Raw genomic sequence first — 16,984 nt, 5'->3', positions numbered from 1 at the left:
TACAATTTAATCACATACAAAACAGTACAGTGAACTATTTCAAATATACAAAAGGTGACATTTAAATAAGCTTGGTGAAGAGTGTGGCAGGATGTTTAAGAGGGGTCAGAAGTTTTTTTCCAAGTCAACACACAACATGTGGCTGGCAGCAGACCTGTCCCCAACCTCACTGACATCAGTTACAGACCTTTCATTGATAATGGCAAGGTGTAGTCCAAATTAGCCAAAGCACGGCAACACATTGCTTTACAATTCCATATCTGCATTATAAAGAAACTGGATGGAGAGTCTTCTACATTGTAGTCAAAGTCCAGTTTCTTTTGCCTAATTAACAAAACATTTTCCAGAAGGCAGAGGAGGACTTTGCAGCTAGTTTCCTGCTAGTGTGATGACAGTGACTTACATAAGATCTCATATGCTCTGAGAATCTTCTCTATTGAACCTTCCACCCTCATTCAAGTAGCACTTCAGGGAGCCTCCCTTTGAAAGCGCCCCAAAATAACACAAAGTGGAAAGGAGAAATAAAAGAGACAATCTAGAGTAGAGGATATTTATTTAAGTTAGGTTTTGAACCAAACATGAATTTGGAGAATTCAGAGATAATTAAGTCACCTCTATGTCAAGTGAGAAAAATAAAAAAATTAAAGGTTAATCTTAATTGGTTTGTTCACCACATTCAGTAGCAGTCAGAAATACAAATATTACAATCTGAAATATCATTCTAGGCTTTCACACAATGGATCAGAGTATCAGAAAAAATAACTGAAAGGCAAATTTAATAAGATTTGTCTCACAGGCATAACATCTTAATATTTATGGTATAGTGTCATAATAATGAATACCTTCAATTGCAAAGGCAACCACAAAATTCCCCAAGGCCACAGCTGCCTAATTCAAATGTTATAAAAGCAGTAACGAAAAACAGAGGCTGAAAAATGCCTTGACTTCACAAATTTGGACACGATTCCAGAATAAGTCAGGGGTGAACTTTGATTATCTGCAAGAAGTTGGATACTGATGGATATTAAAAGAGACAATCATCAAGAGACTGAACACAAAAAAATAAACCCAGCACTTCCCTTAATCAGGACAAAAGGGGAAAAAAAGGATGTTTTTCTTGCTGTACTGACTGACCTTAGAACTGAAATTAATGCACTTGTAAATACAAATTCATTATGTAACGGTGCATAGTATAGCCATAGGCTAATTGTATTATTTTACTGTACATCAAGCCATTCGATATCAGTTTCAGGACTGCTACACAGGATGCATAATTATTCTTCTTCTTTCTTTCCCCTAACACTTCATATTTATTGTAAGGATAAGAATATTTGTGAAAAGAATGAATATACTGCATTTCTGCTAAAAGAAAAACACCTAAATAATTAATCAGTAGTTACATAGACTGCATTTAACTCCTTATTCATGGCAAGACCAAACATTCTAAGAAGCATTTATGCCAATTAGCAACCAGCTAATATCTGAATGATCTAAAAGCGTTTTCCACACACTCTGACACCATGAATGTTTGGGTGGCATATGGCTAATCTAGATCATTAACAGTGGGCAGCAAGCTCTTAAACATTTAACTATCAGTATGCATAATTTAATTACCCGGATGCTCTGTCACTCACACACCAAAGTGCTTGATACACTGGTAGTACCTGCATACTGCCTAAACTGGAAGACTCATCTAGCACTTTCCCAGCTTACAGACATACTTGGTATCTCTCCATTAAGTCTAGTTTTTCATGTAGCTGCAAATGGCAAACTTCATGTTCTTACATACAATTATTGACTAAACAAGCAGAATGTAATTTACCAATAATGCCTCAATATTACTCACTTTCAGCTAAAATTAAGTTTTGCAGGCCCTCAATTAAAACTTCCCAATGTAAATTTCAATGTAAATGAATCTCTAAATTTAATTAACTGAAATATTTACCTTCTACATTTGCTGCCACAGTTCTTAAACATATTAATTGGTGAGGTGTATACAAAAACTAAGTCTGCTTTTGTGTCAGCCTTCTTACATTAGGGCAAACTTCCACCTTCCCACCTTACTCACTGCAATTTGAGTAGGATATGACACCACATTTTTCTTCTGTTCACTTCATTTGCAGAACCAAAAAACCCAGAGCAGCCAGTTTGCAGATCCTAATACCCATTTTATCAGAATTTCATCTGTATATCTTATTCTAGAGTCTTTTCAGTATTTTGCTCATATTTCATACTTTAACAGAATTATTACTGAGTCATAATTTCCTTATAGCTTGTCTGTTGAATAATACATCTGGTTCAATTAACTTAGCTCTGGGATGACAGCACAGTTATAACATTCTCAATTATTTCATGACACCCTGATACAGGGAAACAAGTTATCATAATTTCTCCTGCTTCCAAAAGTGATGGATATATTGTTTTTCCTTTTTTTGCTATTTGCTATAACTTCCTCCCTCTCCTCACACCCTGCGTCCCAAGCTCCTATTAAAGAAAAGCACCCTTACATGAACCAGGAACATAAATTTCAGGACAGCCATAGGGCAAATTACAATTACAAAACTTACATTTTTTCTGAAGATTTTTTTCAGAAATATTTGAAGTAAATTCTGTTAAATAAACATAATTTCTTCATATTTTAATAGCTATAAAATTACACTGCACTCTGACTGCTTTTGCTGCTTGTTATTAATCAAACATACAATACCGATTTCACACTTAGGCTACATTTAAACTTCAACATCATCTGACCTTAATCTCTGTTCACCTCTGATCTGCATAAATTAACAGTGGAAATCTACACATAATGCAGTTTCTGAAGTTTGTCTTCACTTCACCCTGGAGCTTTTTTGACACTTGGTCTACTTAAGAAAATTGCTGTTTCTCACACTAAAATCGTAAATTACAACATATTACACATGTATGCACTCTGCACACATAAGCACTGAATGAGGTTCTGGCCTTCTCCTGGTGTCATGTTTGATAAAATCAGAACAATGTCATCACGATACCAGAATCATATCTCTAACGTTTAACAGTATCTCTATTTGTACTCAGCCTTTAAAATATCAATATTTGCTATGCTATCAGCAAAAAAACCCACACCAAAACCAATACTCTCTTTACCCCCCTCATCAAACTTATAAGATTACAGAAAACCTCTATCTAGGGTCAGTGTGATCTTATCTAATGCAGATAATTAAGTTGAGCTAGATGTCCAGACTCCCTTTATCATCAAATGGAAAGAAAGAGGCATGAGCAGGGTCCAATTCACCTCATCCCAAGGTAGATCAGTCTAAATAACATAGGCCAAGATGAAGCAGTTACTGTTACGTATGTCCGCTGGTCAAAGGGAGTAAAAATGAGGAACCTGAATGATACGTAGATACGTACACAGCAGATATCTAAAGTCAGATCAGTTGGGTAACAGCCTAATATCTGTATTGAGCTAAGGATGCTGAGATATAAATTAGAGCCAAATAAAAAACACTAACAGATGACGGGATTTTTGGTTCTGGGAGTGAGTGTGGAGTTTCAAGCAGGCCCACAACTTTAGCTCATGACTGCATTCACTGTAAAAGGACCACAGAAATTCTCACTTTCCTACTGGACTTAAGTTTAAATGGCGGAAATTGGCTTCTGTCCAATTTCTTCCCACCCTTTTGGAGTAGCCAGTCTTGAATTAATTATTTATTTGCTATTGTCAGCATCAATGGGCCATGTCAGAAACTCTTGTTATGGGGTCTTCAGTGTAATTATTCTGGCAGCAAACGATAAAGTGAATCAAAAGGAATATCTAGAGGAATGACCTAATTCACCCAAAGGAATACCAAACTCACCCCAAATGCATTTAGACTGGAAGCACTTGACCCCATTTAAAGCAATGATGTGCATTTTTCATTTGTATTTCTATTCTCACTAAAGCTATAATAAAAATGCAGCCTTCAAGTAAGGACATTCATACACTCATATTATATATACAGATTTGCAATTTTATATTCAGACGCTAATAAGATATTTTGGTTGAAAGTTTTTTTGTCACATATCTAGTCAATTCTTTATATCTGAAAGACCAAGACATCTCAATCATTCAAAAAATTAGTTTCAAAGACAATGATGCATTTGACCATTATAAAATAATTTTTATATATACACATATTTGAAAGAAGTTCTTCCTGGCATTAGTTTTTTTTACGAATGTCTCAATATTTTAAATGGCAATGACCACAGCTACTGACAGTGGCATTTCCATATCTCATTTTCCTTTTGCCCAAACTTTGCAACAAGTCTTTTCTTTCTCACATGTATTTAATTTTAAATTAGGCTTTTTATTGTGATAATAAAAATATTCCAAAGAGTGCATTCTTTATGCAAAGGAAATAAATTTCTAAACATTGTTCTATCTGAACTGAATGAAAAAGGGGATTATTTGTCAGTTCCATATGTTGGTTACATGCTTTCATCAGTCTGGACATAACTTTTATTTCCCAGAGTAATCCATCACAGTGACATTTTATCCTAGAGTGAAATATGAAAGCTTTAATGAAACTGTTCCATTGTTTTCAGCACATTGCAGGCTTATTAAAATTAGAGGCCTAGCTGGACATCCTGTGCTACACCTCATTATGTGCAAGGGTTCAATCTCAAGGACAACTTTGACATGAATATGACTTTATTTACCTGAGGAAATTTTGATGGTCAAGTAGCTCATGGAATAAAATCACCTTATAGATTTTCCTGTAACTCCATCATTGATCAAACTGAGAACTCAAGATCTTTTCCTCTCCTCTTTTTTTTTTGAGGTTATACTGCATTGAGAGCTTAACATGAAGTCAAACTAAAATTTATTAGTTTCTGACGTATGCTTGTTTCCCCTTAGCTACAAAAGTTATCTGAGGCTACTTTTCTGCATTGTAAGGGATGATTACTACTTAACTTTGAAAAGTTCTACTAACAGCTTTAATTTCAATTGAGCCTATGAGAACAAACTGCAGAGAAATCATTTCAGAAACAATTTTTCAAAGTATACAAGAGTAAATCCATATGCTGCTGAGATGAAGCACAATAAAGCATCATTGAGATAATCTATAGTTAAAATGATGGTGTATGACTTATGATTAAGCTTCATTACCTGCAGAGCAAGGGGCTTCCATCTCATATTTTTCAGTAAAGCTGGTGCTGAGGTAAGCATGCTCTGAGGTCGCTTTTTCAAAGTTAAGATAACACCACTCGGATCCTCTCGTAGTGCATTCACCAAATTTTTCAACTGCCACCCCACCTGGTAACCAGTAAAATCATTACAATAAAATTGAGGTACAGTATTCAATATGTAATGTTCCCTTTTTAAATAAGATTAGTAAAATAACATAATAGGAGTGTATATATATATATATATATTAAAGGAGATTAAATCTAGAAATGTCAAAAATAAATTACTGCATAAAAATCATGTCAACTAAAATTATTATTATAATGTGTTAAGATGGATATGCATCATTTCAGGTTTTAGAATTAATAAACTACTGTTACTCCACTGTAAATGCACAATTAGATCTCAAAGTGTTTTCAGAATTAGCTCTTATACATAGATTTTAGAGACCATAAAGTTAAAAAGCCCTGGCTTCCACATTGACAGTTCAATTCAATACTGAGCATTTTGCACTCCACAGTTACTATTTAAAGTCCACTAACCACATGTAGTCATACTACTTCTACTCCTAGCAGCTTATGCAAGCACAAACCAGTTCAGGAAATCTTCTACTCTTCACACTGCTATAAAAATAAAATCAGAATCACAAGGCCTTTTTTTTTTTAAATAGTACTTCTTTCATGATGATTTCAGAAACAAATACAGTAAATTGATGACAGAAATGTAGTCTAGCCACTACTTGAGTATTATCCCAAAGTAAAATTTTCCTAATTGAATTAGAGCATTTTGAAATATTCTAAAATTAAGAACTTGACTAACATGGAAAGCATCAAGTCTTTATTTATAAACTCAGGATAGAACTTTCTGAATCATTCACGTTTTTGAAAAAAAGTACTTCAAATATTAAAACAGTACAACTCATGACAACGGTTTTCAGTCTAAATAATGCCTGATTTTAGGTATCTATCTTGAAACCCTTTAAGATATTCAATCCCTGCCTTTTCAAGTTTGGCACCTAGAGTGGCAACACACAGAAACATACATCCCTTGAAAATCTTGGCCTGTAAACCTAGAAATTGTTATTCCTGTAAACTTGACAGCTTTTCTACCTTTTTGTTTCTGTCTCCCCCTAAACACACAAGTAAATTTTCCTGATATTTAAAGGATCACAGTTACAAATATTTTCCTGCTCTGGCAACTTGTACAAGAACAATGTTAAGAATAAAATTATCCAACTGAGAAGTTAAAGTCTTACTGAAAAAACATCTAGAACCCTGAAGTGATAAGGTAACACCATCGTAAAAAGGTTACTTTATATCATCTCAATATTTTTGAAAAAAACTCAAATAGGCAATATGAACAAAGAGAATGAAAATGTTCCTTCTCATTGGTATAGTACAATACGACACAAATATACATATATTACCTGTGTTTAAGCAAGGTAATCACACATAGGTTGTTGTTAATTTTGTTTTACCTTATTCCCTATTACCCAAAAATGCAATATATTTGTTTAGTATAACTTATTTTAAGAGCTGATACTCCCATATGAGCACGCCACTTAAGCCAACACTGATGTTTACCAACAACACGGAATCACAGACATGGCTCAAATCTCACCACCCTCCCTCAGCTACTGTGAACCTACCTGTCCTGTTTTCACCACAGAAAAGCTGATTATATCCAGGATACGTTTCTACAGTAATATTATTTTAAACAAAGAAACAGGATGTTGACAACATGCGTCTTTAAGGAATATTTTCCGTCAATGATAGACTTCCAAACATGCTGGAATTCTTATTTTCAGTCCAATGTACTAGGCATACAGCTATTATACTTAGAATAAAATGAAACATGAATGTAATGTAATCAACTTTAGCTCAATTCCCACATCCTGGTGAAGTCTCCATTCTGTTTCAACGGTATCTAACCCAAGTCTCTTTAAGCCAAAGTTTTGTGTCTTAATATTACAATTTTATAAAAAATTACCTTGTGATTTATAACACCATTTTCCTACTCAGAGAGACTTCCACCACTGCTTAGAAACAATATATTTCCCATAGTTCCATAAGGTCACTGTGGGCATATGCAAGGTCTCATTTGCTACCCAAAAGAAGGAATTAAAGGCCTACAGCTCATGTAAGGTATCTCTGTATGTAAGTTACTGTACACTTTAATTCCCTAATGTAACAACCAAAGACAGATTTCTGGAGAGGAATCCTTCTGCTGAACAAAGCAGCAGAGTGAGCCTTGAGGAAAACATGATGCGGCCCCAGTTGCAGAGTCAGGATATATAATTCTTGCCATTTAAATTGGTAAGATGCTGCATGCGAAAGCTGTGCTTTAAAGCCATCTGTTTCTCACTGAAATAGCCAGAGGAATATAAATAAAATTGGGGTGGGTTTTTTTGGTTATGCTAGCAGTTTCAGAATTATTTTAAATGCACTTTCATACTCTGCAGAGATAAAATGTATGGTGCATTTCAACTACACCTTCCACTGCAATAAATGGGAGATTATCTAGTCTCTTTATAAAGGGGGATTAAAGAAAAAAATCACTTCAAAGCACTAAATCTGATGTATTTAATTTAGAAGCTCATGAATATAAACAATTTAACTCATTTTTTCACAGGAAAACTCTGAGCTTACTATAAATCTCAAATTAAAATCATCCTCTGCTTTTACTTAGTTCCCTGACATAATTTTTCTGGCTGGTTCAGACAGTCCTTGGTTGCTTCTCATCTTTTGAACAGAAACGACTGAATTGGCCTAAGAGGAACAAGCTGTCAACAATATATTGAAGGAAATTGATGTCCATGTAGGAGGCATGCTCTTCAGTTCCCACTTAGTTTAGATCCCATCAAAATTCGTAATGACACAGACTAAACAGAAGCAATCTTATTTGGGGAGGTCAGGTTGGAAAGAGGAAAAGGGAGTAAATAGGAACTGGAAACTGTTTTCCAGAAATCCACTTTAGTGATATGTAATCTACACTTTTTTTTTAAAGCACAATGTAAATTTATTCTAATCTCTCCTCAGGATCTTGTACCTTCTCATGACCACCAGTTATCAATTCTCAAATTCTAATCATCAGGTTTTAGGGCAGAGCTTTCAAAGTCCCTACCACAACCTTTATCCTACCCATATACTGTAAAAGCAGACAGTAATAAAAAAGTTTCATTATTGGTTTGAAAATTCAATAGATAAGTAAAAAGACTATATTAGCAGAGAACTTTACTTACATTAAAACAACCTGAGCAATTAATTTTTAAAACTGCACTATGCTGACCAGGCATCCATTTTTAAAGACCAAGCAAGATTACTGTTGCTTACTTTAAAATAAATTTACACTTCTAAACCAAGTGCCATCAACAAGTGGTAGTCAGGAGAGTTCTCTTTAGTGGCAGCCTAAGCCCAGCGCTGGGTTTTGCTGCGCAGTGCCTGAATCACTCCTGGCTGCCAGTGCAGCTCATGGCCGAGCGCAAGGAGGGCAGCCCACGGGTCAGGCACCAGGCACAGGCACAACCTGGCCGGTCCCTGGGTAATACCAGGAGCCCCGGGGTGGGGAAAAGTGTGCCTGCTGCATGGGTGCAGGTCTGGGTGCCTAAGGGAGCACAGAGCACTCCGTGGAAAGGTGGAGCTTGGAGCAGGATAGTCCACGGGGGGTTTTTTTGGTGAGGAAGGAGGAGGACTATGGGCTCAAGAGGCAGGAAGGGAAGGTGAGCATGACATGCAAAGATAGAGGAACTAGAGGAAGAGGGAGAGGAGAGTGAGGGAGCACCACAGGGGTGCCATGCAGGGTCATTCTGAGCTGTTTCTGCCAAGAAGGTTACAACACCTTTGCTGGAGGAGTCTACTGCCAAGTTAAAGGAGGGACAGATAGGGTAGCCCAGATACATGCCACCCAAGGACGGATACCCCAAGGTCAGATGAACAGTGCTGCTGGGGGATGGCATGAGAAGGGACATCACCCTCCCAAAGGGGAGGGCAATGCCCTGCGCCAAGAGTAGTGAGCCTGTGGGCAGGGTGCCTCTAACATCAGCATCCAGCCACCTCCAAATTGCTCATCTCATCCCACTCAGAGGTTGTGGCCAGGCTGGGAAGCATCACCAGAATGCTCCAGAGACACTTGGGGCCACCCAGGTTGCTTCAGTGGGACAAGATGGGCACGCAGGATCCCCATGCAGCTGTGCTCAGTCCTGACACATCCTCCTCATCTCTCCTGCCTCTCCCCTCGTCTCCCACTGGCTTCTCCTCCACCTAGAATACCCCAGCACCTATTACCCCAAAAAGCAGAACCCTTTAGCAGAGAGTGCTGTTAGAGGTCTGCTTCCTCAGCTACCACCTGGGAAAAGAAAATGCTCCCGAACAAGATGAGACATATTTTAAAAGAGTCCAATGTTTCTTTGGCTTGCAGCAAGCACATCTGGATGACAATATTACAATGGCCTGAAATGGAACTTTTGTTTTGAATTCCTATTCTAAATTGCCAAGAACGTCAACATTTTAAACTATTAAAAAGTTGCTCTTAAATTATTGACCTTTTTTTCCCCAGATGAATCTATTCCCCCCTTTATGACAAGCTTGGAAAATTGGTAGTAATCTTTCCTTTTTCTGAAAGCAATCATGACCATTCATTGTTTTTTTGGTTTGTGTGTTTTTTTTTTTGTTTGTTTGTTTGTTTTTTTTTTTTTTTTTTTTACACAGCCACACCCATGACAGTATTCCCAAACTCCTGTGCCCATTTATGATTTCTGTGAGTACTGCTGTTATGAGCCAGAGAGGAGTTCTGTAAAATATTAACATGCAGGAAGCTCAAATACAATTGGATGGACCTAACCCAAGTATTTTTAGGATGCTATAAGATCCAGTACTAAATAACCTACAGTCTGAAAAATCTAGCACATGTATCCCAAAGAAACCATGGAACAGCTGCATCATTTAAAAGCTGTGTGCAAATGTAACATGCACTGAAACTACATCATCTAGAGGGTGGAATTATAGCCAAATGATAAATAGAACTGAGCCCATATTTTTACAGGCGTATTCCTGTTCAAAGGGTCACCAGAGTCCCACGAAATTTAATGACATCTTTTTGCTTCCATTAAAAGAAAAATGTTTTTTTTTTTTTTTTCCCCAGTTATAGTAATTCTTTCCTGATTTGTAGAATTGTAAAAGAGAAATGCAGTAATATCTTTACAGTTTTGAATGAAAAGTAATATCTTCCTGCTAAATATAACCTGCAAAGCCACGTGCTATTTTCTAGTTAAGCAAATATGCAAAATCCACTTATGATTAATTTTTAAAATTTACTGGAATGAGGAGATAACAAAAATTCTTATTCTTTCAATGTTGCCTGTTATAAGTGGCATGCAGCCAGAGCTCTTTGACTTAGCATTTGAAGCTTCAAGCTTTTACTAATTTTTCAGCTAAAAAAATATTATTTATAGGAGGAAGGTGTATATACCTTAAGAAACAGGTATTTTTTTAAGAACTTCCACATCTATCACCCATTTTGCATTTTATAAATAAAGATTAGTGCATAAGAAAAAAAAAAACAACACCACTGCACTTCAAATTACGGTCTATCAAGCCTAGCATGTTATTAAGCAAGTCAGAATATGACAAGAAACTATCCGGAATCATGCTGTTAAATTAACAGATTGATTTCAGTGAACATTGGCCAGAAATGAGGATGGTCAGCTGGCAGCCCAAAGAAACAAATATGTTAGCAAGCATCTCCTTTCCTTCCCCCAGCTGCAGATGCCTAAAAAGGCTAAAAAATAATGGAAGGCCATAGGTCTTCTGCCTCTAGAAAACATTACCAGGTGAGGAAACCACAGAAGGATGTTTACAACATGGACTACCACAGAGATGAAAGCTGTATCTGTATGCAGTAGGAGAAGCAGTGTCAGGAGAGTAGCAGATGCCTTTTTCAGGGATTTATCCAGTTTCTTACGCTAGCACGATAATGAGCGTCCACACTTACATAACAGTTTTCTCCCAAAGAGGAGAGGTTCATAATATTGTGATTGCATATGCTGCAATTCTAACTAAAGAGTATCTTGGCTATGTTATTTAAATAAATGCAATTTTAATCCAATGTTAAAGTCAGTTCTGTGCATCCTTAGAATATCACTGATCACACCACACCGTATTGTTGTCCAAAGTCACAATAATACAGTCTGTATGTAAAGTACGTTGAAGAAAATCATGTCTTTTACTTGAGAAAATCATGATGTTTCACTAAAACTTCTGCTGACTACCACCAAACTATGAAATAATTAATTTTTATATTCATTTTTGGCTACATAAACTAAAGCTCACAATTAAGACTTTCCCAAGAATAAACTAAGTTATGACCCAAACTGAGCTGAATACAGAAGTTACTGCCTCTCATTAAGCAGCTCTAATCACATCTCCCTCTCAGAAAACATATCTGATCTAGAGCATAGCTTCTGACTGAGCTTAGTACCTTGCTCCCTTTAGGTATTTGCACAGCTCAGTTCCACCATAATTCAACAAACTTCATAAAAGTTAGTAACATGTCTACAGAGCACCTCTGTAATGGAGACAAGCATCTGTTTTATCCATGGGGGAACTGAAACTTGAATTATCCAGGGACAAAGAATCAGTTCTGTATTGAAGCTTGGACACTGTTTTATAACAATGCTTACCTTTCACTTTTCACTGATACAATCAACCTTCCGTTCAGAGCTACCTCACTGTTTTGCTTTTGGGTCATTGCTAGCAACATCCTAGAACAAATAAATGAGTATATTTGTTGGGAACAGCAAACATTCCAACTTTATGGGTTTGATTATGTCCTATTTTACAAATGCAAGATGAGAGGGTAGGTACCATTTTTGAGAAAAAAGGGTCTCATTTCCCTATTTTAGGGTATGGCTCCAAAAAATGAGGTTGATTTCAGTTTGCTCAGTTTTGGTGTACCTCTGAAATTTGAAGCATCCTGCCTCACATAGGTACCTGCTCTTCCCCACAGTGACTGGCTGCCTCCAGCACGATGACTGTAAGGCATCTCTCTCTTGAACCAGGAGTACAAATAACCAGAAGAGGCAGAGACTGGCAATCGAGAGGGTTTTCATCCAGCCTTTCATCCACTTTCAGAATGTGGATCTCAGCATTATTTAGCCTCGATGGGACTAAACTCAGCCTTTCAAACCCTAGAGGGGTGTCTTGAGCACGAACATGTGCATAATTTCCAGTTAAAGGGCCTCCCTGAAGGCAAAGCACTGTGCTGACAGGAATACATGAGGACGAATCCCAGTTATACAACAGGCAAGAAGCCATCAGCTCCCTGTGTTGGAAACAAGGGTTCCGGTCCCAATTCCCAGTGGCCACTTTTTTGTGTAACAGAAATGCAATACAAACTACACACACACTGCAGGAAATAGGGTCTGAAAGCCATGTTATGATGAGCAGGCCCTAGCCCTTCTTCAGCAGGGGCACATACATTAAACTATTATGAATAAAGGTGTTGTCACCAGTGTCCTCAACTGTCTTCATTTTCAGGAGCTTCCAGAGCTCAGATGCCTACCTCCATTTCAGCAGGACTCCCAGCAAGGGACAGACCTCCACTGCCATTTCAGCATCCCTGGGCAGCCACAGGTGAGTACTAAAGAGCCTTATGTGCTGATAAATGTCTAAGCAGGCGCAGAGAGTTGGTGGTATGAGCTGAAGGCTCAGGCAGGATTTAGGCAGACTGGATTGCATCCCAGTTTCTCACAGATTAAGCTGCAGTATAGATGTGGGTGGCCTCATCCTTCCCTGGGGGAAGGGAATAGCCAAGCTCCCCAGATTTCACACAGCATAAGGAATGTGCACTTTGGGATTGACCCTGCAGTATTAACCCACCACAGCCACGTCTGCCTTACAGTACCTCATCTGTGCTGCTGTGTGCTTCAGCTCACAATGGGATTTTGAGGCATGTGTGTGCATGCATGCATTGCATATTCTCATATTTAAATTCCCAAAATGATTGTTCTGGAATTAAAACAATAAATGTACATAAACTTACAAGTATACACACATATATAAATAATTTTGTTTCAGATTAAATTTACATTACCTCAACTTAATATTTTAGAACAATTCCAGCAAGTCAATAATTCCAACAGTCTTTGACCCCTCCTCTTTTCAATGTATAAATAAACTACCTGAGATCCCCAGTTGCCCTAGAGCTACATAGTGCTGCTATCCTTGAAACAGATGTTTCTTAAGATTGAATTCATATACTGAAAATAAATTAACATGTGTACAAAGAAATTGTAAAAAAAAAAAAAAAAAAAAAAAATCCTTAAAGATCACTAATAACCAAACAAACTGGAAAAAAACAAACCAAACCGAAACAAAAAGCCTTTAATTGAGTTGAAAACTTATGTAGCACCACTCAGCTAAAGGAAGAACAGGGATAGGTAGTTAAAAGAAATTGTCATAATAAAGCAGTAATTATTTAGCCGTAACAGTTCTTATTTCTTCCATTTTACTGATATTACAATAATCAGCCATAGACAATGTACAGTGTTCAAGCCACTGGGGTGTTCTAAGCCGGTATTGAGAGGTTTTTTAATAAAAAATTACATATTCAGAGTGCATCTACTCAATGCATAGAAGTGCATAGAATTTCCCTGCTTTAGTTTTTCCTCCCTCATGACACAGCATTAACTTGCTTTTCTTATGGTTTTGATCTACTTTTACAACAACTATCACTATCTTACACTTCCTCACAATTACCTCATAACTTCATCAGAATGAGATCATGAATTATGCAACAAAAAATTAGGCTGAAACCTGAAGATCAGCTGTGTAAATTACACAGCTGCTACCTACACAGAGCACAGAAATATTCAAAATTATTGAATCCTAACTTGTACGTGGTCCAGGATGTGCACAACTGTAGTATCAGACAATCAATTTGCAAAACTATGAAGTGATCTCTCCTTACCCTTCATCTCCTTCTCTACAGTATACTTCAATTTTCAGCAATCTCAGTTAAAAGGAAGATTTTTAGCAGCAGAATAATACGTCTTCCTTTCCAAATACACATACCTGAACTTACATTAACAGCAAGCTTTTTAACCTGTTCTTATGAGACAAAAAGAGTAATATAATCTGTATTCTGATCTATAAGCATCAACATAATTAACAACAAAAAGCTGCAATTCTACTGCAGCAGAATTCTTACTACAGCTGCACTGCTTCCAAAAAGAGACACTGGTGCCTTCAAAGTCAGCCCATGTGTGTATTCCCAAACTGTAGCCAGTGCCACACAGAACAGTCTATGTCATCAATTACAAAAGAACTCTTTTTTTTTTTCTTCCCCTGAAGTAAAATAATGGAAGAATTCAGTAGTCTGCTGAGTGGTTATTCATATATTTTCACCTAATCACATAAGTCAACTACTAGGGCTCAATGATAATAGTTGTCCATTCTGGGATACATCCAGGCCAAAAGAAAAGAAATTTTTAAAAAAATCTGGTTTTGAGTGAGCTCTGGAACACAGCAAATGGCAACAGGTGACCACGACCACAATCAGCTGGCAGGGAATACTTCTAGAAATACAGTGTATGGCCACCGAACCCCCATCCCAGTCATATGAGAGGATGGGAATCTCCTGTTGCATCAGTTTCTTCTATTATTTCCTGAAAGGACTCAGTCTAATCTGAACCTCTCAGTGCTTCACTGTTACGCAGCTCCATCAATAGCATACCCCCACAGTAGCAATCCCACAGATGAGGCTTAACATGCTCAGCATATTTTCTTCAAGTACTGTAGTGCGCTGTAACTGCAGCAGAGGGTCAGGATCAGGTGCTCTGGAGCACAGATCAAAGAGCACACTGAAAGTGGGATGTCGGTGCCCAGGTCACAGGGCCAAACCCACCACTCACAAAGCCTGAGGCAGCAAGGAGCCGTTTCCAAAACCACTTGTGACTTATGAGTGACCCTGCCAGTGTTCCCTTTCCATTTTGGGGGACAGCCATCCAGGTTTAATGCCTTCTGCTAGGACAAGCATGTTGACTTGAAATTAAGGTCGAAGCACTGACATAGTTAAACTGTAATCACTAGGAGACAGGTAGCTGCTGAAAGGCAGCAGTGTTGCTTTCTGCAGCAACTGAACTAATTCCACTGACTGGTGACACAGGTGTGTAGTTAAGTGTGAAAATTTCACGTGGAATGAACGAAGGGAAATTGTTTAAAGTTTGGCAGAAACATGAAGCCACATGGGCTGGCCAAGCTTATGTTACTCTAACACAGATGCGATGATGATTTGTTAGATGATTTGTCACGTCAGAGTTAGAAGTGCAAGTGGATGCCCACACTGACACAGCACACTGTTTACACAAAAATGAGCCCATGCTCATCAAAGTGGTGTGCGTTTCACACGTCAACTCTGAACGTGCCCCAGGGATCAATGAAAAACAGGTTCCGTGGACAAGAGCATCCAGCATTTGTGCTGCAAGAAATGGCAGGAGAGTCCCTGACCATTCAAACTCCAAACTCCAAATTCAAGTGAAGCAGTTCTCAAAGCAGAGATAATTTATCTATGGAGCTGCTGTCAATGACCTCCATTAATTTTATTTTCCCAAATATTTACTTCATTTGAAAAATATTTGTGGAAAACAAAAATGAAATCTATCTACATACACGCACATGGGCACTTTCCTAACTCCTTAAAAGACTAACTTCTACCTGAGAATCCTTTCTCCCTGGAGAATAATTATTGGAAAGCACAACATAATTCATCTGCATTTGTCAAATTTGTCAAGTTTTTTCTTTTTTGTTTATACTCATGTAAAAACATTTGCACTCACCATGGGGAAATAAAAGATCATCTTCCCTCACACATTTCCCTTTTGCAATATCACACTTCCCTGACATAAGGGATATAAAATAATATATTTCTGTGTGTATTTGCACATCTATGTAGAAGAGAGATCATAAATAACTCCATGTAATCTAAATACAAATTCCAAGCTAAAGGGAATTGCAAATTCACAAAAAAAGATTTTTCCTTTTGAGAGGGTCATGACAATGTAGTTCCTTTATCAGTATTACACAATAGTTCTGGAGACCGTAAAGAAAGAATAAAGAATGAAACTGAAATTTTGAGAAGGTATTTGGAGGACAGACTACATTTGCCAAAATTGAGTTATTGTCCTCATATCCTGACAAATTAGAGAGAGTTCAGGACAGAGCCATGCAGAGAACTAGGTTACTTCCATGAAGACTTCCATTAACATTTCTGAATAGATCTAAATAGCTTTTAGATGTAAATCCCACCTACCTTCAAAATTAAATATTCACGTTAACATGTACCAAACTACTATAAACAGAAGAAACCCAAGGATTTGGACAGGATTAAAATCCTGATTTGGAAGCTATTACTATATCTCCTGTTCCATAAAAGCACATGCATGACAGCAACAGAAGGAAGCTGAGTGCAGGGCATACTTCGTTTGAACTTTTGTGATCTTGCTGCATTGTTTTGTTGTTCAAGTCAAGCAGCACAAGAGAATAAAAATATTATTTCAAATAAAAGAAGTTGTTAATGGAAAATGTTGTATAAGGTGACAAACATAATGTCAAAATCTTGTACTAACACTGATGTTCCCTCCCTTACACTCTTCCAGCCCACTTCCCTACTGAGTCTCTTTAGAAATACCATTTCCTTCAAAGCCAAGTTAGTAAGACCTTAAATGAAATACCTATGTTCAAAAAACACTTAGTTTGGATCTGAAACAGATCCTGATAAACAGTGCAGAAAAAACCAAATAAACAGGAATATTTGCAATGCCATTTTTCTATAAGGTGTTTT

At 37.3% G+C, this 16,984-nt stretch overlaps 1 protein-coding gene across 9 annotated transcripts in view; it reads right to left on the bottom strand.

The window, feature by feature from the left end:
• Positions 1–16,984, bottom strand: part of CNKSR2 (connector enhancer of kinase suppressor of Ras 2) — a 220,331-nt gene that overhangs the window by 100,042 nt on the left and 103,305 nt on the right. For 4 of the 9 annotated variants that reach the window (XM_042788744.1, XM_042788745.1, XM_042788739.1 and 1 more), the window contains exon 9: positions 5,132–5,278. The exons of the other annotated variants lie outside the window; for them this stretch is intronic. In XM_042788744.1, coding sequence (XP_042644678.1) covers positions 5,132–5,278 — 147 coding nt within the window. The remainder of the gene's footprint in view (positions 1–5,131; positions 5,279–16,984) is intronic. 9 annotated transcript variants of the gene reach the window in all.

This window comes from Tyto alba, unplaced genomic scaffold (assembly GCF_018691265.1).
Source record: "Tyto alba isolate M040663 unplaced genomic scaffold, T.alba_DEE_v4.0 Super-Scaffold_14, whole genome shotgun sequence".
Lineage (NCBI taxonomy): Eukaryota > Metazoa > Chordata > Aves > Strigiformes > Tytonidae > Tyto > Tyto alba.
Note: the sequence above shows the minus strand (reverse complement) of the source record. Positions and strands in the feature narration are given on the sequence as shown.